Raw genomic sequence first — 21,780 nt, 5'->3', positions numbered from 1 at the left:
CTGAACTCTCTACCTGAGTGAGCCGACTGTCAAGTCTCCACTCAACCGTCGCCGATCCGTGGCCGAGCGTCGCCGCCACCAATACTCATCGGCTCAGTTCTAACCACAGGACACAAGTTCCGCTGCTGGCTAGCCGACCCTACCAGGGCGTTAGATTTGGTTTTTGGTCTGGTTCAGGAACAGAGTGACCGGACACCCTGGCAACGGGGCTGACTGGGGTCGTAGTAGGTCTCAATCGAGGTGGTAAAACGTGACAACGATGCGGATGGCTAGGGGAGACCTGACCGGGCGAAGGAAGACAAGTCGCTCCGATCAACTGTTCATTATCCTTTTTCAGTGTCGGTATTCGGATTGACTGAGTGGAGATGTGGTATAAGAATAATGCTTGTAAGTATATATGGTCCGTGGTAGCTTCCTATAATATCGCTTCCCCAGCCGCCACAGACGTACAATTTGGAAGCCCTCGGCCCCATCCACGACCTCGTTGCCCTCTCCGTCTGGTGCTCGGGGATCAAGATGAGTACCTCATTCGTGTCCTCTATCTGTCGTCGTGGAGTTCGCTCCATCTCTGGTCCTCATACGGGCTATAGGCAGGTCATCAAGCAGACTGAGAAGCAGACTGTTCGACGTGCATCGACCTTGCATTCGAGTAACAGTCCGAGGACACGTGCTGGAGCTGCAGCCGGAGCTGGAGCCGGAGGAGGAGCTCGGGGCAAGAAGGAAAAAACAATCTTCCGTACGTCTTCGTGTCTTTTGTGTTGTATCTTCAGACAAGAGATGTAAAGACTCTCACTCCCTTCCGATGCGCTTTCCACGGGCTTTATTCTCGTCCTGTAATTTTCTGATCGCTGACTTGTCGCGCCAGAGGTTTCTGCGCTCGGTCTCACGGGCGCCGGTGTCGCTGGGCTCTCGCTGGCAACGCGAGAGGAACCAACGCAAGCGGAAGCGGAAGTGAGGCCGTCGAACATCTCCTCCTCCTCCGCCTCCTCTTCTTCTTCATCTTCTTCATCCACCCTCCCCTTGTCCAGTGTACCCAAAGTCGAGCATGACACCAGCCCACAGAACATGCGGGACGCCTGGAAGGAGTTCGCGAGCATCGTTGGCCAAGAAAATGTCTCGACCGAAACACAGGACCTTCTATCTCATTCTGGGTCCGAGTTTCAATCCTGTGGCTGGAATCCCGAGAGTGCACTGTTAGGAAGTGTGGTAGTGTATCCTGGCACCACGGAGGAGGTATCGGAGCTGGTTAAGGTGTGCCATCGGCGAAGGATCCCCATCACGCCTTACTCAGGTGGTACCTCATGCGAGGGACACTACGTCCCGCATATGGGCGGCGTGTGCATCGATTTCACCCGAATGGACCAGATTATTGAAATAAATCCTGCGGATCTGGATTGCACTGTGCAACCTGGTATCGGGTGGGTTGATCTAAACCACGAGTTAGCGTCCCTAGGCCTGTTCTTCCCTCCGGATCCGGGCCCGGGCGCCATGATTGGAGGGATGGTCGGGACTGGGTGTTCAGGCACCAACGCCGCCGCGTATGGGACGATGAAGGACTGGGTTCTCTCTCTGACGGTGGTGCTCGCGGACGGGACCATCATCAAGACACGACAACGTCCACGGAAATCGAGCGCCGGTTTCGATTTAACTCGCAGTTTCATCGGGAGTGAAGGCACACTGGGCCTGGTGACCGAGGCCACTCTGAAACTGGCCGTGAAACCACGCTGCGACGCGGTGGCTGTGTCGACTTTCGCCAGTGTCCGCGATGCTGCTCGTGCCGTCCAAGCCATCATCGCGCAGGGCATCCAGGTCGCAGCGGTAGAAATCTTGGACGATGTGCAAATGCGGAGCATCAACCAGGCCGGGCTCACCAAGCAAAAATGGGCCGAGGAGCCATCCCTGTTCTTCAAATTCGGCGGCGCTACTGACATGGCGGTGCATGAAACTACTCGAATCGTGGGCGAAATCGCTAAAGATCACGGAGCTCTGTCCTACGTCTGCGCGTCGGATGCGGACGAGAAGGAGGAACTCTGGTCAGCTCGCAAGAACGCCCTGTGGAGCGTGATGGCCATGCGACAAAACCCGTCGGACCGAGTTTGGGTCACGGACGTGGCCGTCCCGATGAGCCAGCTGGCTGATATCATAGAGGTCACAAAGGCTGACATTGACCAGTCCGGCATCCTGGGCGCAATAGTCGGCCATGTCGGTGACGGCAATTTTCACGCTATCCTGCTCTTCCCTGATGAGGAACGCGCGATAGCCGAAGGTCTCGTCCATCGCATGGTCGACAAGGCTCTGGCGATGAAAGGTACCGTCACCGGCGAGCACGGCGTTGGTTTGGTCAAGCGGGATTATCTCGAGAAAGAGCTCGGCCAGACGGCCGTGGACACTATGCGTATGGTGAGTTTGTCCCTATTCTTTCGATTCTCAATTCAACATGAGGCTGTTGAAGCGTTCATGATTTTCGTTACATGAATGTTTGCTGAGCTGACGCCATCAATAATGCTGCAGATGAAGCATGCCTTTGATCCTTTGTGCATTTTGAATTGTGACAAGGTAGTCCGGATGGAGCAGAAAGTGTGAACGGGGTCCCCGGAAAGAGGGAGAGGGGGAGAGAGGGGGAAGGAGGAGGAAGAAAGGGGGAAATCGTAATATATAGGTAGGTAAAGGGTGAGTACGGAGTAATAAGGGTGAGGCAAAGTTGAGAGTCAGGTGAGCGGAGGTTAAAAGCGGCGGCGCTCGGCGTCAATTTAACCTTCTCTTAGTCGCCAAGAGTCATCACGTGCCGTGCTCCGCTTCCGCCAATCAGATTCACCCCAGCACAAAGTACCTCGTACATGTCGACTTCGCCCATTCATCGATGCTCCCCCAGACCAGACAGAGACAGGGCGGCTGATGCTGTAGAAGTGGAACTACGGCACGACATGGCCAGTCTCTGTCTTCCTCGGCTATCTTTTCCTCAGGCCAACCTTTGGTGGCCATCACATTGGATGATGAGCCCGGATCTGCCTCGTTTGGAGACCAGCATTAGGCGACCAGCCAGCCGCATCTTGTGTGACGCCGGTACATCCACTCGAGACGCATGACTGCACACAGATCATTGCCAAACGATCGAGCTGGGGATAGTGGGCCAATCCGCCACCTCCGGGCTGGCCCTATGGTAAAAGTCTGTGCTGGCCTGATCGTATTCTCACGTCTCACATGAGACAGCTCTATCTATATATGTGTTGGCCGCAACGGTCCTCACCTGCCTGTCTCTGCTCATTGAGTTTTCAAGAAGCATCAGCAACGCCAGTCTGGTGAAACACAATGGTAGCTGGACCGGCAGAGCAACCAATTACTACCCCGGGTCCACTCGAGCCAGGACCCGACAAGACTCCAAAGTCCGTCCTCGTGATTGGAGGAGGTGCGGTCGGCTCTCTCACAGCTCTCAAGCTGGGCCAGGCAGGGGTCGATGTCGACATCATCGAGAGGCTTCCCGAGACGAGCAATGCCCCGCGGGCATGCGGCTATTTCGGCGCCGTCCACCTGGTGCTGAAGGAAATGGGAATATACGAGCTGGTCCGAGAGGAAGGGTTCATGACTCGTGGCCTGTGTTTCCGCAAACCACCCAAGGACGATGGCCAAGGTCGAGGGGGCAAGGTGTTTGGGGATATCGTGGCCAATCTGCCCTTCTGCGCCCCCGATGACCATCTCCTCGAACCGGGCGCCGGCGTGCTGAACCTCCCTCAAGCGCAACTGAATCAGTTATTCCTGCGCGAGGCGCTCAAGACGGGCCACGTCCGGATCCACTTCAACCACGAACTGGCACGCATATTGAAGAACGACAACGACGGCGTCACGGTCCTCACGCGCAATCCCAGTACCGGCGCGGAACGAGAGTTCAGTGCGAAGTTCGCGGTCGCAGCAGACGGCGCCCACTCGGCCGCCCGCAAGGCACTGGGTCTCCCCTACCCAGGCCACACCTGGCCCGAACGGCTTATCGCCACGAACGTGAGGGTCTGCAACATCGAGGAGACACCCATGCACACGCACTTCGTCATGCACCCCACCCACTTCAGCATTTCGACTCCTCTGGAAGACCCCGTCATGGGCAAGAAGACGCTCTGGCGGTGGACGTTGGCGGCCGATCCGGCGCTGGACACGTGCTCTGACGACGAATTGTTGACGGACGAGGTCATCTACGCACACTATGCACGCTGTATGCCAGGCCCGAGGCCGTTGGACGTGGACATTGTGGCGAGGTCGGTGTACAGAACACATCAGAGGCTGGTTCCGACCATGAGGAGGGGGAACGTACTCCTCGCCGGAGACGCTGCCCATTGCAACCATGTGAGTGATATATCTATCTATATATTTCCACTACGGACCTCCCTTTCCCCTTTCCCCCTTTGTCCTTCCATCGATGAACAAGAGCTAAATATTTCTTTCTCCTTGTTTTTTATCCTCTTCAGCCCTTCGGCGCCCTCGGCCTCAACACGGGGATGCTCGATGCCGACGCCTGCGCCGACGCCCTGACCATGATCCTGCGGGACTCCTTCCCCACTGACTTGACGCTCAACACCTATTCGGACGCGCGCCGCAAGGTGTTCCAGTTCTTCGTCGACCCGACATCGACCCAGAACAAGCTGCGTGTGCATTCTCATCCCATCGTCGAGACGGCCGCCGAGGACGACTGGTTCCTCCGCGATCTCACCCACTTGACCCCCAAGAAGGCCGCGGACATGGTGACGCCGTATTTTGACGTGTGGCGCACGGATATGAGGAAGGCGGTCCAGGAGGCAATTGACGATGGCTGTGCTTGCGGGTGGCACAATATTAAATCCACTTCCTCTGTACTAGTAGGAGACGAGTAGAGAGGCACATCGATATGTTCAACCCGAGAACAGCAGAACCAACGAGGCTACACTTTCGTAAAAGTTATTCGTCTTCTTACATGGTTTTCTCATTCATACACGTAAAGTTTGGAGTCCACGGCCCAGCATTTCCCGCCACGGTGCTTTGGCCGTCATCTCCGAGGTGCTATCTCAGTTTTTCTTCTTTCAGGGAAAAGAGAAAAAAGATGGCACCATCAAAAAGGTCCCAGGGGTATCTCAAGAAAAACACACACACACGGACACAATGTCTCACGGAGCGCAGGCAGTTCACTCATGTTTGCCGTGGCTAGATCACCTCCTTCGTTCCGTCCCGTACTCACTCACTCATTCACTCCAGATCTTGCCCTTCAAAGGCAGGCATCCTCTTGACCACGTCTTCCCACGTCTCCTCCCCGTCAACCAGAGCCTTGACCGCCGTGATGATATCATCCTCGCTGGCCCGGACTTGCTTCGTAGAGTCTCGCTCTCTCAGCGTCAACGACCCATCCTTGACCGTCTGGAAATCAATCGTGATGCCAAACGGGGTTCCCAATTCATCGTTACGAGCATACCTCTTGCCAATGCTCGCAGAGGAGTCGTCGACTTTGTTGGAGACCCCGACTCGGCGGAGACGGGTGGTCAGTTTCTTGATGAAAGGCTTGAAATCTCCGTGGCCGGAGAGCGGGACAAGAAGGACTTTGGTGGGTGCCACCGCCGGGGGGAAGGACAACACTCCACGAGCAGCGTCCCCTTCGCGAATCCAGAAGACATGTTCCATGAGGCTGTACAGGATCCGTCCAATACCAAAGGACGGCTCGATGACGTTGGGCGTGTATTCACGGATGTATTCGGTGCGTTTCCTCTTCTCGATCTTGATCACGTCTTTTTCGAGCTCTGTTCGTCCACTGCCGACACCTGGCGTCTCGATCTCAATTTTTCCGGATTTTTCCAACTCCAACGCAAGTTTTTCGCGCAGGTCCTGCGAAAGCGCATCCACGGCGGCTTCGACCGCTTTTGCGTCCTTGCGGAATTTAGGTCCAAGCTTCTTGCGTTCCAAGTCGACTTCAAACTCTTCAATGATCAGTGGTTGTGCTCGGGTTTCGCGCACCACGAGCGGTGCGCCAGTCTTCTCCTTGTGGACAGTCAGATCATATGCACTTCGGTCGGCGCACCCGACGCACTCAATCCAGCCGTACGTGGTAAAGAGTTCGGCGTCCCAACAGTCCGCGGCATAATGGGCCATTTCATTGGCCATGTGCTGTCTGAAACGCAATTTAGTCTGGTCAACTCCAAGCTTGAGCAAAAAGTCCTGTATCCTGACGAGGAAGTAGCCGAGAGTCTCATTGTCCACCAGTCCCGAGGACACGGCGTCCCCAATCGTCAACGTGTCGGGTTTGGTGCTTCCAGCAAGTTGAGTCTTTCTGTTCAGGAGAGATAACTTGGTGTCTTTGACGTCCTCGAAGCGAGGGTGCTTCTTCCCACCTTCGGGATCGACAAAATGCTCGATTTCGGCCATCAAGAACTCGCGGACTCGGAGGAGCCCGGAGCGTGGGGAGATTTCGTTGCGGAAGGACTTTCCAATTGAGGCAGAGGCGAAGGGCATGGACTGCTGGTTGAATTCGAGGAGCTTCTGGAAGTTCAGGAACTGTCCCTGAGCGGTTTCCGGACGAAGATATCCATTAGGTTTGTCGGCGCTGGGCCCGATCTGGGTCTGGAACATCAGATTGAAAGCTCTCGGCGGCTCCAGCTCGGCTCCAGTGGTAGGGCCCTTAATGTTGTACTTCTTGATCAACTCGGCCAGCTCGTCGCCTCCATAGTTGTCAATTTTGGCCAGGGTCTCCTCATACTCCTGCACGAGGGCATCGTCGAGCTTCTCAATCTTGGTGTCCTTGATCTTCTTCTTCTTTTTGGCCTCCTTAGCCTCGTCCACCTCGACCGTCTGACCGCGTGCATCTTTATCGGCTTTCAGCCTTGCCTCGAGGACCTGCTCCACCAGATGGTCTGCTCGGAAGATTTCCCCACTCTTGGGATCCTTGCACATCCAGTCTGCGAACTTGTCCACGTGCCCACTGGTCTTGAGAATAGCCTCTGGGGTCAGCATGGTACAGTCGACCTCGAGCATGTCTTCTTCCAGGACAAAATGTTTCCGCCACAGATCGACCACATTGGCTTGCAGCGCGCATCCTGGGGGACCATAGTCAAAAAGCCCGCGTTCTCCGCCGTAGATTTCGAAAGAGGGCGTGTAGAAGAGTCGGCGGCGCAGGACAGACTCGAGAACCGCACGGTCCAGCGGCTGACCGGTCTTGGTCGTGCTCTCTGCCATCTTGGGGTCTAGTTTGGGCGGCTGGAATTTTGCTCTGGCAAAAGTGGTAGCTGTAAAACGTCGCACAAATTGATGAGAAGGCTGAAAAGAAGTGGCTCTAGAAAGACAAGCCAAAGCACGCATAGAACCAAGGAAGAAAGAAATGAGGGACTTGGAACGGAGCCCCTGAGCAAATACACACAGGAGTCGCAGGGTGGGATGACTCGAAACTTGAGGAGGAATCACAATTGGAAAATGACACAGAAATCATCTTTCGCCGGAGGCCAAATTGGGCCTAGTGCAGCCACCGTCACGAGGAGCGCAGCCTTGTTCAGCCACAGGCACTGCCACATTCAGCCACAATTCAGCCTTGCTGCGTATCGGAGATTCTCTTTCCTCCGCACAACTTTTTTTCAGAAGCGGCACCGAGTACATCAACCCATTCAACCTTCAACAAACACGACGGGGTTCAGCTTGACACACATGTGCCGTATTCACTAGCCCCCTCTACACTCCAATATGCCCTCCCGGACCACAAGGCTGTCCGACAAGGCCGCCCTCCCCTTCAAAACATCGAACAAACAGCGGAGACAGGACCTCCACGTCAAGCAGAAACGGGCGAGGGATGCACTGAAACGGGCCGAGAGATTCACCCGCAAAAAGGAGGAGGCGAAGAATCCGCGACTGCGAGAGGAACGGCTGCGGCGCAATGTCCCCATCACGCTGGACAAGAAACGGGTCTACGACGACATCGCGGACGAGCCTGAAGACGGGGGCTTGGGGAGGGTCTATGATGTGGAAAGGCTGAAGAGGAGAAAATTGGCCGAGGAACAGGAGTCACAGCACGATGGCGACGTGGCTGAGCATGAAGGGGACGACGACGATGATGATCATGATTCCATGCTCGAGGAAAGCGACGACGAAGATGATCACGAAGATGATCTCGAGCCTGCCGATCTGGACGAAGACACCCAAGACCCTCTACCCTCAAAATCCCAGCTCAACTCCTCGAGATCTCGACTCAAAGACCGCGCACCTTCGCCGACCCGTTCGACGACCTCGACCAACCTCTCCCTGGCGCCCGCCGCCCTCGCCGCCAAATTTCCTACTCTCTTTTTGTCGCCGGACGCACCTCCTCCTCCACCACCGAAGATCTTGATCACCACGTCGCTTAACTCGACCTTGCACAATGAAGCCGCCATCCTCACCTCCTTGTTCCCCAATTCGAAGTACATCCGCCGCTCTTCCCACCGTTACGGACATAAATTCTCCGTCCGCGAGATCTCGGCCTTTGCCGCCAAGCACGGATACACGTCCGTCATCGTCCTCGAGGAGAACCAAAAGAGGCCCTCGGGCATGACCGTTGTGCATCTTCCCGTAGGCCCGACGTTCCACTTCACGATCTCCAATTGGTATTCGGGCAAGCAGATTCCGGGCCACGGTCGCCCTACAGACCACGTTCCGGAACTGATCCTCAACAACTTTACGACTCCGCTAGGTTTGGTGACCGCTCACCTCTTCCGCTCCCTTTTCCCCGCAAATCCGGAGCTCCAGGGCCGGCAGGTCCTGACACTGCACAACCAGCGGGACTACATCTTCCTCCGCCGGCACCGGTACATCTTCCGCGCAAAGCGGGAAACAGAGAGATCCGTAGTTGGCGCGGATGGAAAGGAGATGAAAGGCACCGAAGGCATCAGAGCCGGACTGCAGGAACTCGGGCCGCGAATGACTCTGAAATTGAGGAGGGTCGATAAGGGGATACAGAGAGCAAGTGGCCAGGATTGGGAATGGAAGGCCAAGATGGAGAAGACGAGGACGAAATTCCAGTTGTGACCTGCCGTCGAGCAGCAGCACTGGAACAGTACTAGGAAAAACATGGCTCAAGGTGAAAGCTCGCTTTGGATTTTCTCTGGACGTTGCAAGAGCTCTGGCCTCATCATCCAGCTCATCGACCCCTCCCAACTGCTAGGGATCGTTTCATCCTTTGGTCCATGTGTCTCGTGTCCCCCACCCCTTTCATCTCAGCGCATAAACGTTGTTGACACCATTTCCATCCATGTGTGAACAGATGTGGAAACGGTCCATCCCCTTTCCCAATTGTCGGGGCTTGGTCAGTGTCTCCAACTCCCGTTCCTGAGTCCATTGCACGGCCCTCCTGAACTTGACCGTGTAGCTATTCGTCCATCCGTGAAGCAAGCAGAATAAAAACAGGGCTAAAAGCTGAAACAGCAGGCTTTCCAATCTGGCCACCCATCCTTCCTCAAGAAGCTCTAATTGCCTTGAGCCTGGGTCCAGAAGTCAAGACTAGCAATCACGTCCTCGCCGTTCTCGTCTTCGTAAGCATACAGAATCTGGGCACAAGCCGTCAGCACATGTATGACCCTTAGGGCAAGGGTCACTCACCTCTCTCGTACTCGAATGCAACATCCTCACATTTTTGCCCGTCATCACGTGAATCAACTCGCTCGTCTCAATATGCCGGATCTCGATGAAACACGGCTCGAACGCGAGAATGTACGGATAGTTCAGTGCAAATGCCTGTGGTGTGCCCTCCCAAGTGATCTTCCAGTCCTGCCTGGCCCGCCATCCGTTGCGGTTGACGAAGAAGCTGAAGTCGGAATAGTTGAGCAAGAACTCCCCATTAAGACGTTCGATGTGGATCGGTTTGACGTTCTCCTTGCGCGTCACGAAGTCGAGCGATGTGTCGGCTTGGTCGAGCAGGGATTGCCTCTCGGTGGTCTCAAGCGAGACGACCTCAAAACCTCGGGCGCAGCCAACGCATAGCGTGGAGCGGAGATAGTGCACTGACGTCGATTCAGCTGGGATGTAGAATTCCTAAAGCCCCTTTGTCAGCATCATTTGTCACACCGTTCGTCACCCGAGCAGCTTTTACCTTGAAAGGCTTCAGAGCATCCTGGCCACTGGCAAACATCTTACTGATTGCCGGCTTCTTCTTACCCTTAGTAAGATCGTCCATGGGCTCATACACCTTGATAGTAGTGGATAATGCCGAAGTCTTCACCGAGCACACCAAATGTCGCCCTAATCCGATTCCGGCTTTGAAGAAGTTGGAATGCCCTTGGATTTTGCGAGGTCTCGTTGCCAATGGATTCTGGTTGTTCGGATCCAATGCATCAAAAGGATAGGAGGTGAGCGTCTTGTTCGACAATACCAGGAGAAGTCTATACTCCTCCAGCGTGTCGATTTGGGAAACTTGCGTGGCGTCGAGAATGCGCTTCGGCTTGATGGACTTGTCCTTTGGCCACCGATCAGCAATATAAATGCCGTTGTCGGTCCCGTAAATGAGCTTGCGGCCACCGTCCGTTGGCACCAGGCAATTGACCCGGTTCTGGGCATTGAAGAAGCCTTCACACAAGATAGTCTTGGTGTAGAAGGCACTGCTTCGGTCGCGAAGTTTGCTTTGCTGCGCCTCGACGAGTTCGATAAACTTTTTGCGTTGTGTGATGGACGTAGCATACAGCTGAAGCTCATATGCACCTTTTCCGAGATGTCGGAACGTAATGGGGTACACTTCTTTCTGACCTGGGGTGCTGGATGTGGATGGTTTGTTGCCAGGGATGAGACTGGACGAGGAGCGCTTTGCCAGGCCCAGGCGAGGAATGACTTGATCCATCTCGGCGATGACGAGGAGTTCCAGTGGAATCGGCTTTCTGTATACTCGGAGTTCCTCGCGTTTGTTGACGTTCTTAACCCGGCACATGAGGACCGCATGATCAAAGAGATACACCTGAACTTCTGCGCTGTCGGTGGGAGACTTCTTGAAGCTCATCTTCGTCAGAATGACCCGGTTCTCTTCGGTAAGTTTCAGGTCCGTGTACTCTCCCGCATTCCACTTGAGCTGTTGATTCAGCTGGAGCAAGTTGAAGTGATTTTCGGCTTTCCCGCTCTCCGCGTTGACTCGAGCCAAGAAATCCTTGATCAGGCCGATGGCTTTGGGTATGTCCTTCTTGTCTGGGTTGTCATCCTTGGTGTACTTCAACACATTGTCCAGCAGGAGCGGGTATCTGGCTAATCGGGTCGTCGGTTTGGTAAGATATCCGTTCAGCTCGAGTTTTCTGGACTCCTTGAGGCGCTCAGTCTCGTCAACGAACCGCGAAAAGGCTGGGTTGGCGCCCTTCTCTTTTTCGAACTCGTATTTGCCGTACATCTGGTTCGCCCCGTATTTGATGAAAGGGTCAAATTGCGGCACAAATCTGAGGAAGATATCACCGATGGTGTGCACCACGTGTTGTTCTTTCTGCCGCTTCGACAACTCCTCTGCAAACTTTCCATTCACCGCAAGTACCTCGAGACAGTTGCCGAAGACGGTGCGGACAAACTTCTCTCGCCTCTCCTCCTTGATGGGAGACATGACATTGCCAGCGCCGCGAAGTGGTCTTATCCAGAAATCGCGGAGGTATTCCAAATCCTTGACAAAATCGCGTTCTGTGTACATGATCTCTGAGATGACCTCCTGTCTCTTCTTCTCTTTGTCGTCGATCTTGTCCGCGACCTCTTTCGGAACACTGTTGATCCAGAGCTTCTGTTCTTGGTCCTCCTCGCCGTGTAAGCTTCCTCTTGAGTTGGAATGTCGTAATCCGGGTTGCGGTCGCAAATTCAGGCGCGCTTGCTGTTCCAGCCGCCGAGGGCACGCAATCGAGTAGCAGAGGTGGTCTTTTGTGCACGTTGGAGAATAACACTCTGTCAGCAAAGTGAAGACACCGTTGACATCTTTTGAGGATGCCTCTTCTCCCATCGTTTCTCGGAACTGGTAGACTTCTCCGGGGGCATCCCTGAGCCGATGCTCGTAGGTGACGTCGTGAAAGAACTTTTGGGCGTCAAGGGCTCGTCCGAGAAGCAGTGCAAGGTTTCTGTCAGTTGTCTTGATAATGTAGGCGATCAGGTCGACAGCCTCCGCCCCCGTAAAGGCATTCTTGTAAGACAGATCATTCTTGGTTCTGTCGCCAACGCCGATTCTCTCCTGAAAAGCGCTTGCCACTCGTGACAGAAGGGCAGGGTAGACAAGGGGCGACTTTCTCTGGACGACGGTCGTTGTCTGACTGGCCGACGAATGTGCCGAGCCTGTCGGCCTACTCATCATGCTGTCGTTGCGAGAGCCGTTCATGGTGGTTGTTGGCGTCAAGTCAGACGAAGCTGAGGCGCCAGAAGCGGCAGACACAGTACGCGGGGGATTACTTCCTTCACTAGGACGCCGCGACCGTGGAGTGATCCCGTACCCAGGAGAATTAGTGGAGCTAAAGGAGCCGTTGGATGAGGCATGGTGATCTGCGAAAGGATCCGACTCTGATTCTCGTCGGCGGTGAGGCACAACTCTACCACTTGTCAATTGCTGGGTGTGATCTCGATCCAACGCGTACGATCCCATCGACATAGATCTATCCCCGTCGACCCTTTCTGGTATGTGTCTGCCTTGAGCTGTCGTCCTTGAACCACCCACCCCTGCATAGGGTTGCTGTCTGAAAGCACTGGCGGTACCCTGCTGGAAGCTACTGGGTGGCGGACGATAACCTATGGTCGGCTCTCCAGGCCTCACCATGGATCGCGACCTATAACCATCATTGTTCAGTGCTGGAGGAGGCATTCGATTGGGAACAGGTCTCCGATCGTAGGTCGACATCGACATGGAAGCTGGGCCACCAGGTCGTGTGTCGATCCGCTGAGGCGGAGGATAAGGTCGTCGGTCAGGAAAGATAGGCGCCGGATTGTGTGGCGCTGGTCTTACACCGCTGGCGCCATTCGTATAAGGCTGGCCTGGAGCAATGCCGTTAGAGCGATCGTAGGATTGAGGCATCTGACGCATTGGTGGAGGGGGGCCCTGTCTCATGGACATGGTATGTGGGTGTTGTTGCGAACCCATACTGGGCAGCCGATCGTACATGCCACCAACAGACTGTGTTGTCATTGTCTGAGACCTTCCTGGAGGAGGAGCACCGCCGAAGATATTATGGAAGGCAGTATCTCTTTGGTCGGCTGGACCTCCATGCTGCGGAGGAGGTGGCCTTGCACCATAATAGCGAGAATCGGGCAGACCATAGTCTGCCATGCTCGGTCAGAGGAGAGGGGAAGAGCGATATAGGAGGGGCGTAGTTATTGAGCGAGCATGGAGAGTTGTGGTAACAGAGACTCGGATCTGCCGCGTGTAGAGTGCAGGGGGCTTTTTTTTGGTCTCCTCTTTCGCGATCCTGAATTCTCTCCCCCGCCCCCAGCTGTTCAATCGTCGTGTAGACGGTGGAGGCAAAACGAAGGGCAGCGATATGGATCGTGGGGGCTCGACGGCGTGGAATGAATTGACAATCGAGGACGGTGGGTGGCCGATATTCAGGTTGGGGTTATGTGTGCGTGCTGCACGAATGGAGGAGATCGCGGTGGATGAGGGATGGTCAGAGATTACAGATGATGGTCGCACAGATTCCGTGTCATGCTCCCACCAGGCCAGCAGGGAGAGCAAGCGTAGGATTGAATGAGTATGTACGGATTAATGAGTAGTAATGGTGAAAAGATCAATGGATAGAGCGCAGTATAGCATGTAGTGGGAATGGAAATGGGAATAGGATGGGGAGAAACGATGCAGTTGGACGAGGATCGACTTGCTGCTAATCCAAGCCAGAAGCTGGGGTTGCCATTGGCTGCGCCTGCCTCCTCTAAGCTCCCACGGCTCCTTCCTGGCCTGCGTGCCTGCCCTGCGGTGGGCACTGGGCACTGGGCACTGGGCACAGCGGGCAGGAGCGCAGGCACATCATCGCCGTCACCCCCCAAGGGCCTGTTCGCGGCTTCCCACCCATTCATTCCCAAGCTTCATCGGCAGAACTGTTACCCACAAGGTCGCTTTGAGCACCCGCCTTTCTTCCCTGCACCTTTGCTTCCTGCTCTTTTCCGACACCTTTACTACAATCAGATACTGAATATTCCACCATGGCGACAATTACTGAAGGACCTGGCAGTGAACTCTCGCCCAACTTTGCTCCCTTCTTTGGCATGGTAATTCCTCACTGTCCCTCGCTGGGCGAAACAGGGCTAACACGCTGAATGGTGCAGGCCGGAATCGCCTCTGCTGTACGTCGATAGCGTCTCACAACGAACCTGACCGTCTCTGCTAACCCTCCGTGCGCTTCAGATGATCTTCGGCTGTATGGGTTTTGGATGGATAATTGAATCATGCGAAAGATACTGAGTGGTTATACAGGTATAGGAGCCGCCTATGGCACCGCGAAATCAGGCATCGGAATTGCTGGTGTGGGAACCTACCGCCCCGACTTGATCATGAAGGTACGGGATGCGCAAAAAGGCCCTCGATGTGCTTTGTTTTGACAAATGAATGGCAGTCCCTCATTCCCGTCGTCATGTCCGGTATCATCGCCGTCTACGCCCTGGTCATTGCCGTGCTCATCGCAGGAGACATGGGACCCCCGCCTCAGCAGAACTACAGTTTGTTTACGGGATTCATGCACCTGGCATCTGGATTGAGTGTTGGCCTGGCTGGTCTGGCGGCGGGCTATGCCATTGGCATTGTGGGAGATATGGGCGTGAGATGTTACATGCAGCAAAGCAGGATATTTGTGGGCATGGTGCTCATTCTGATCTTTGGTGAAGTCCTGGGACTCTACGGCTTGATTGTGGGGTTGATTTTGCATTCAAAGAGTTGAACAGCTTTCCAACGTGTCGGAGTAAGGCAGATGTGTTCCTTTCAGACGGCCAGTATTTCGAGAATTGAGCGCCGCTGTTCCCAGGATGAAAAGCAAAGGGGTCCCGAGCCACGATCGATCGTATTTTGCAGCTATGAATGCTAGATGCGCTTACTGCAGGAATTTCCCAAGATTGCCGCCAATATGCTCTAGATCCAAGAGAAATGTGTCATGCCCGAACAAACTAATATCCTCGCCAAGTTCCACGTGCGTTACTCGATTGTTCCCTGTTGCCCTCAACGTCTCAGCTATTTCTCTCTGCTGCCACGCTGGAAAGAGGATATCGCTGGCCACACCCATCACCAAGACGGGATGGTCGCTCAAGGGTGCCATCCCCTGGACGAGATCTTTGGGCGGGCCTGCTGGGTGGCCGGGGGCAACAACTTCATCCATTGGCGCAGTGGAAACTTGTTCTTCATAATTCTTCGACGGCAACATCAGACTGCATGCTGGGTCGTTTCGAATGGTGGCTGCCCCACGAAAGTTCAACAGCTTCTCCTGGTTCTTTTGTCTTCGCGTTCTTGTGCTCTCTTGATGCGCCCACCCAAGATCGAACAGATCCATCGCCTTGCTCACATAAAGCAAAGAATTTGGATCATATTCCAAGGAAAACTTCTCACCAGCGTGGTCCAGGTACGTCTCAATTAAGAAATCAGGGCACAGCGCGGGCTGTTTGCTGGGGTCGGCTCGCTGTCTCCCAAATCGATTCTCCCACTCTGGCCCGCTGCGGTATGTCACGGTGGCAATTTCGCGGGCGAGCTTCATTCCCGTATGTGGAGGGATACTGTCGTAGTAGAAGCCCCTGTTCCATTTAGGGTCCATCATCAACACTTGTCGTTGAGTGTGCCGCATGGCGATGCTGTACGGGTGACTCCTTGCACAGCCTGAAATGCTGACGACTTTGCCCACTCGCTCAGGGAAATGAACACCAAAGGCGAGACTTTGCATACCGCCCATGCTGGCACCGACGCTGGCGTAGAGCTTGTCGATTCCCAGGCCGTCCAGAAGCCGCGCTTGCGCTCTGACCATATCGTCCATCGTCAAAATGGGAAACCGAGTGGCATATCGCTGGCCGTCAGAGGGGTCGATCGAAGAAGGTCCAGTCGAGCCATAGCAGCCACCTATCACGTTGGTGCAAATCACAAAGTATTTGCTGGTATCCAAGGGAGCACCAGGCCCAATGAACTTTTCCCACCATCCAGGTTTCGGGTTTGCTCCAGTGCTGTGTGCATGGCTTGACGCCGATAGTCCAGTATGTAACAGAATTGCATTGCTCTTGTCTGCGTTCAATGTACCCCAAGTCTCGTGGGCGATGTTGAATTCAGGCAGTATCCCACCCCAATCTAGCAGGATGGGGTCGGAGCTGTGGAAGACCATGTGTTTGCCCGTGGTGTAGGATGGCTCGGGCCCTGATTCGAGAGAGCGGTTCTGCAAAGCAGCCGTCTTCATTTCTTGGGCGTCCAGACACGGAAAGGACATTGCCGGGTTCGAGGACTCGTAAGGTTCTTCTTCATGCACAGCAGCAGTGGCGGCCTGCGCATGATGAGATGCTCGCGTGTGTAGAGAGGCATTTCTAATCCGCTGGGTCTTTGATTTTGCAAGGGAATGGTCGAACTTGTGCTCCCTTATGCTTAAAGATGGATTGGAGTTCAGAGTCCGTGAGCCTCGACTCAGGAGCCGTGCTGCGATCTGGGCTCCTCGCGGCACCGCCATGTCGCACCGTACAGAATTTCAAGTTGGTAGAGGTTCGAGAAGGGAGCGGGGTCTCTCCAGAGACGTTTTAGAAATATGACATCCATTTTCCTGGGCTTGAACAACTTGGGGTAAAAGTTGCAGGAGTCGATCGCGCCGTCAATGATCACGACATCGGCAGCCAATGACAAGCATTCCCGTGATCTTCGCCTAACCTGCCTCTCCTGGATATTCAGCCTTGCAGCCTGACATCGTCGTCAGATGCTTGACAGGAAGTAATATTTCGATCTCGGTCGGGCCCGTCGAAATGGGACGCTGAAGAATGAAGGCAAAGAAGAGAGGTGATCCACGGCCCCCATCCACTGGTTTGAAACAGGTAGGTTCTGGTTAACACGTCTGGTCTCTCGGCCAAGTGTTCCCCCCGGCTTCCCCAGGTCGTTTTCCCTCCACCACAATAAACCTATCTCCTGTTAGAGATACGTCTAGAGATCGTGGCATATCAGAGTTTTTCCACCCGTACTATCACCTTGGAGAAGCGAGTCTTGGTACGCCCGTAACGCGGAGGGTGCTTGGAGCGGCTGAAAGTGGTGCCGTGCAAAGGAGATAAGCACCGAGGAATATGGATGCTGGCAAGGCACATGGCACCTGTAGCATGCAGGATAGCATTCTTCATACCATGCAGATCCCCAGCCTGGATAGATCAAACATTACACTAGCCCCAAGAGAGCTCCTCGATTTGACCATGGTAACCGTGGAAGCGGAAGAATAACAGACAGCGAGATGGTCGCTGTTCCGGCAACCTCGGCTGATTCCCCAGCTCAGGAATCGCCGCCGCGATGCCCATTCAATCTCCGCAGTTCAGTTCGCCGCAAGCTCGCCGTCCAATCCTCCCTCCGCCTCTATGATTAGTGTCCTGTACCCGTGCACGGCGATAGCTGACTTTCCAATGCCGAGGGACAATTGAAACATTTTATATCCTACCCCCAAGATCTCTGGGGGAAGTTGGAAGGTGTAGAAGAGCCATTCACCCACTACTTACTGACTCTTGTCGAGCAGCTTCAGGATATCTCTCCCGGTGACAGCTTCCTTCCTTTCCACCTGACCTCGAGTCGTCTGCTTTCTCACCCGTCTTCGCGATCTACCGGCTACCTCCGCCCACAGCAATGGCTACGATGGCTTCCCCAGAAGAAGCAGTCCTCTACAGGCAGCAAGGCCGCATTGCCATCATCACCCTCAACCAACCTAAGAAACTCAATGCCATGACCCAACCTTATTACTACCGCATCTCCTGCCTGCTCCGGGACATCGCGGAGAATCCAGACATCAGCGTCACGGTGCTCACAGGCTCCGGCCGGTTCTTCTCGGCGGGTGCGAATGTCACCTCCACCAGACCCGGCGTAGGCCCGGGCATGGACAAAGACGGAGCACGTAACGATATCTTGAGGGGATTTGTGAGCAACAACTTGGATATCACACGCTCGTTCTATACGCACCCGAAGATCCTGATTGCTGCGCTGAATGGGCCTACGGTGGGCCTGTCCGCTGCCCTGTTGGGCTTCTGCGACTTCATCTATGCCGCCCCGCATACCTTCCTGTTGACGCCTTTCTCCTCGCTCGGGCTAGTCGCAGAGGGCGGTGCAAGTGTTGGGCTCGTGCAGCGCATGGGTCTGACCAAGGCCAACGAAGCACTTATCATGTCCCGCAAGATCCCATGCGACGAGCTCGTGGCCTGCGGATTCGTGAACAAGGTCTTCTCTGGGAAAGATCAGAACGACTCCGAGGGGTTCCTGAAACAGGTATTGGCGGAGATCGATGACAAGTTGGGCGACCACTTGAACCAGGAGTCCATCCTGAAGATCAAGGAGTTGATCAGGCGGCCGTTCTTGGAAGGCCTCGAGGCACAAGGTGTCAGGGAGGTGATGGAGGGTATGCAGCGATTTGTCAAGGGAGCGCCGCAGGAAGAATTCAAGAAGATTGCCAGTGGACAGAAGAGACACAAATTGTAGAAGATTGCACAGGGTGGTGGGCGATTGAAGATATCCCAGAGCTCGCTTGCTAAGGGTCATACAGATTTGACTCAGAGGTCAAAGGGATGTACAGGAAGCAGTGATTTCCGGAATGAAAAGCACACACATGGGATGATTCCTCACTGTAGACATCTTGCTAGACATTGCCGCATTGCTTCCCCTGGTCTCCGAGATCTCTCTTCTCATCTGCTTGTTCCATTGACTTCGGCAGCCATGCTTTCCCCTTCAAGACATAAACGTTGGAAAGGCCCATGTCTGCATGGTGGATTCCCTGTTCATCTTCACGTAGCGTCGCCCTCTTCGTGTCAATGCACCCTCTCCGCTGCTAGTTCGTCTTCAGCTCCATTCGCAAGTTGCTGTGCGACCAAACAGGTTGGTCCACAAAAGTGTTAGTGATCATGCAAAACAGCAAGCAGTTGCAAAACCAAAGCAGCGCAAGAAATCACTTCGCTGGTTCATGAAGTTGACAGTTCAGGCGGCATCGGGCCAAAAAGGGCCCGTGATGGAGACTCGAGCAAACTGGTTCTCGACGACAGCCTGCAATCAGCCATCAGATGAGACAGAATCTCCCGCCCCTTGTATCCCGTTTCGTTTGCCCAACGAGCGAACATTCAGAGACCCATTTGTTCCGTGCTTTGCCACCGTCTGAGCAGCATGTCAACGAGTCTTTACCCCACCAGCTGGTGCAAGAGAAAAGCAGCAGGCACATCTGAAATGAAAAGCAGCAGCAAAAACCAATTTGCTGGTTCATGAACATGTCCTTTTGGGCAACAGTATTGCCGAATACATGCCCTTGAGCAACTTTTACCGCTGAGAGCAATATTGTCGTGATGACTGTTTGATCGTGACACTTGTCCAGCTATTCCTACCATGGGTTTAGCCTCGGGCGGACAATCTCAGAAGGGGGTCAGATCAGGCCAGATCGACTCCACAACTTGCGCAAGATATAAGGCTTGAAAAGCAGCAATGTGGTCAGAATTGAAAAGCAGCACCAGAAAGAAGTTTGCTGGTTCACGAACGGCTTATCTTGGCCTGGCGGTGCTCGGAAGAGGAAATCTATTCGCTCAGAGTTTGTCGAAGAGCAAGCCACAAGCATCTTTGGCGGCACCATTGTGGATGAGACGATGAGGAAGCACGAAACGAACGTTCCAGGGTGCGGAAGCAGGTGGGATGCAAAAGAGCGACGTTGACTTGAAGCAGCGCGGCCGAGGAACAAGAGCGGCATGTTCTTATCCCACAAACAGCATGTTTTATCTTCACGAAACAGAAGCCTCCTTGCTCTCTTGATTACATGATTGTGGGGGACACCCCCGCCACTTTTATCCTGTCAAGACCATCGTCAAGCAGCAACTTGTCCGCCTCATGCTGCTTGGTTTCATGTCCCATCCCGCTTCCTTTATTCCTTCTACACTTTCAATCGCTCTTCTAACCTTTTTGTCAGCAACTCTGCGACCAAGCCCAATGCAGGGAATGTCATGGTGTATCTCTCGACAGACTCCTTTTCAAAACCATACCCTTGAGTTCCAGCGTCGTTCTGTTTGTCAGATGACGCCTCTAGAGGTCTGTTTACCGCTTACCATTGTCTGAGCTGAAATGAGCTGGGAGCTTGTTCATGGGCTAAGCTACAGCTCGAGCTGCGGAGAGGAGCTTGACTCGTTTCATTGTCTAAACACCAGGTTGGGTATATATCAAGGTCATGTCCTGCCGTTCATGGTATCTAGGAGACATCGAGCAACAGAGATTGTCACCGATCCTTAGCACAGAAGTCGTTCGATATCACACTTTCGACATCTGTCGAACCTCTAATCTCATATCTAGTCAATATGTACGCAACCTTGCCTAACGGTATCAAACTCTTCTATCGCGAAGCAGGCTCCCCAAGCAAGCCCACCATCCTCTTGCTTCATGGCTTCCCGTCCTCCTCGAACCAATACCGAAAATTGATCCCAATCCTCGCACAGAAATACCATGTCGTCGCCCCCGACCTACCAGGCTTTGGTTTCACGGAAATTCCTGCCTCGTTGAGCTTCAAGTACACTTTCGCCAATCTCGCGACTACCGTCGGATCTTTCCTGGACGTTCTCAAGATCAAAAGGTTCGCCGTGTACGTGTTCGACTATGGTGCCCCGACAGGATTCCGCCTTGCACTTGAGCGGCCGGAGGCCATCACTGCCATCATTACACAGAACGGTAACGCCTACGAGGAGGGCCTGTCGTCGTTCTGGGATCCCTTACGGAAGCTGTGGGCTTCCGACGCTGGGTCAGACGAAGAGAGGCAATTACGCGAAATGATATCGGGTGCAGTTTTGTCCCTTGATACTACGAAAGCTCAATATCTGAACGGTGAGCCCGAGGCCGAAAAGATCGACGACCCAGCGACATACCAACTTGATTACGCCCTCATGTGCCGACCAGGAAACAAGGAGATCCAACTTGACCTGTTCCGGGATTACGCCTCGAACGTCGTCCTCTACCCCAAGTTTCAGGCGTACATGCGCGAGAGCAATGTTCCTGTGCTCGCCCTGTGGGGAAGGAACGATGTCATTTTCCCGCCAGCGGGAGCGGAAGCCTTCAAGAGGGACGTGAAGTCACTGAAATTGGAGTTGCTGGATGGCGGGCACTTTTTGGTCGAGAGTCACACGGAGGAGATCGGGAAGCTGATGCTAGATTTCTTGGCCGAAAAGGGCATTTGATCGATTCCATTCGAGACCGGGTTTCTGGGTAGAAAATGGGCGATTGGGAGCGGCACTATATGCTCTTGACATCCACGACGAGTTGTAATACATGGTTTTATAGCCAACACAAAGAAATTTACCGTTCCAATTGATGTATATTCCCAATTAATCACCCTCAACTTCCGGACAAACTCGTGCATATTTCTCCTGGTAGCAGCATATGGGAGGAAATGATCGATGAAGCCATCACGTGAATTGCAGATCTACTCGCACTGCGTAACATTCATGCTGAGTCATTCCAGGTCGAGAACATCCACTAGCTAAAGGTCGATTAAGCTCTAGACCTCGTCGCTGACAAAGTTCCGGGCATCGAGGTTAACAGAGCCCCAATGCCATGAAGGCCCTCGTGGATGTAGTCTACGAAGCGCTGCAGTATCAACTACAAAATATAAATAAACCTGCATGTCTCCCTGGATGGGACTGTGACACATGGTCAAAGAAGATACGAAAGCAAAAGGCCAAGTT

General features: G+C 54.1%; 9 protein-coding genes across 9 annotated transcripts; 6 read left to right on the top strand and 3 right to left on the bottom strand.

Annotated features, from left to right (window-relative positions):
• Positions 1–516: 516 nt before the first annotated feature.
• AYL99_08777 (glycolate oxidase, subunit GlcD) lies at positions 517–2,475 on the top strand (the record flags this gene model as incomplete). Its single annotated transcript, XM_018840285.1, has 2 exons — positions 517–736; positions 866–2,475. 2 exons carry the CDS (start codon positions 517–519, stop codon positions 2,473–2,475), a joined length of 1,830 nt encoding a protein of 609 aa, XP_018690032.1.
• An 834-nt stretch (positions 2,476–3,309) lies between these two features.
• Positions 3,310–4,856, top strand: AYL99_08776 (hypothetical protein; the record flags this gene model as incomplete). The annotated part of the gene is made up of 2 exons (XM_018840284.1): positions 3,310–4,332; positions 4,455–4,856. The coding sequence occupies 2 exons, from the start codon at positions 3,310–3,312 to the stop codon at positions 4,854–4,856; spliced, it is 1,425 nt and encodes a 474-aa protein (XP_018690031.1).
• A 349-nt stretch (positions 4,857–5,205) lies between these two features.
• On the bottom strand, positions 5,206–7,179 carry AYL99_08775 (glycine-tRNA ligase; the record flags this gene model as incomplete). The annotated part of the gene is made up of 1 exon (XM_018840283.1): positions 5,206–7,179. The coding sequence occupies one exon, from the start codon at positions 7,177–7,179 to the stop codon at positions 5,206–5,208; it is 1,974 nt and encodes a 657-aa protein (XP_018690030.1).
• A 498-nt stretch (positions 7,180–7,677) lies between these two features.
• AYL99_08774 (hypothetical protein) lies at positions 7,678–8,991 on the top strand (the record flags this gene model as incomplete). The annotated part of the gene is made up of 1 exon (XM_018840282.1): positions 7,678–8,991. One exon carries the CDS (start codon positions 7,678–7,680, stop codon positions 8,989–8,991), a length of 1,314 nt encoding a protein of 437 aa, XP_018690029.1.
• Positions 8,992–9,428: 437 nt separating this feature from the next.
• Positions 9,429–13,222, bottom strand: AYL99_08773 (hypothetical protein; the record flags this gene model as incomplete). Its single annotated transcript, XM_018840281.1, has 3 exons — positions 9,429–9,509; positions 9,562–9,993; positions 10,052–13,222. The coding sequence occupies 3 exons, from the start codon at positions 13,220–13,222 to the stop codon at positions 9,429–9,431; spliced, it is 3,684 nt and encodes a 1,227-aa protein (XP_018690028.1).
• An 869-nt stretch (positions 13,223–14,091) lies between these two features.
• AYL99_08772 (V-type proton ATPase proteolipid subunit 2) lies at positions 14,092–14,822 on the top strand (the record flags this gene model as incomplete). Its single annotated transcript, XM_018840280.1, has 5 exons — positions 14,092–14,157; positions 14,215–14,232; positions 14,294–14,306; positions 14,363–14,445; positions 14,502–14,822. 5 exons carry the CDS (start codon positions 14,092–14,094, stop codon positions 14,820–14,822), a joined length of 501 nt encoding a protein of 166 aa, XP_018690027.1.
• A 150-nt stretch (positions 14,823–14,972) lies between these two features.
• On the bottom strand, positions 14,973–16,574 carry AYL99_08771 (homoserine O-acetyltransferase; the record flags this gene model as incomplete). The annotated part of the gene is made up of 1 exon (XM_018840279.1): positions 14,973–16,574. One exon carries the CDS (start codon positions 16,572–16,574, stop codon positions 14,973–14,975), a length of 1,602 nt encoding a protein of 533 aa, XP_018690026.1.
• Positions 16,575–17,716: 1,142 nt separating this feature from the next.
• On the top strand, positions 17,717–18,559 carry AYL99_08770 (hypothetical protein; the record flags this gene model as incomplete). Its single annotated transcript, XM_018840278.1, has 1 exon — positions 17,717–18,559. The coding sequence occupies one exon, from the start codon at positions 17,717–17,719 to the stop codon at positions 18,557–18,559; it is 843 nt and encodes a 280-aa protein (XP_018690025.1).
• A 1,844-nt stretch (positions 18,560–20,403) lies between these two features.
• On the top strand, positions 20,404–21,273 carry AYL99_08769 (hypothetical protein; the record flags this gene model as incomplete). The annotated part of the gene is made up of 1 exon (XM_018840277.1): positions 20,404–21,273. The coding sequence occupies one exon, from the start codon at positions 20,404–20,406 to the stop codon at positions 21,271–21,273; it is 870 nt and encodes a 289-aa protein (XP_018690024.1).
• Between the last annotated feature and the right edge of the window lie 507 nt (positions 21,274–21,780).

The sequence above is a fragment of the Fonsecaea erecta genome (genome assembly GCF_001651985.1).
Source record: "Fonsecaea erecta strain CBS 125763 chromosome Unknown Scaff8, whole genome shotgun sequence".
Taxonomy (NCBI): Eukaryota; Fungi; Ascomycota; class Eurotiomycetes; order Chaetothyriales; family Herpotrichiellaceae; genus Fonsecaea; species Fonsecaea erecta.
The sequence above is the reverse complement of the archived record's forward strand: the minus strand, read 5'-3'. Positions and strand labels throughout refer to the sequence as shown.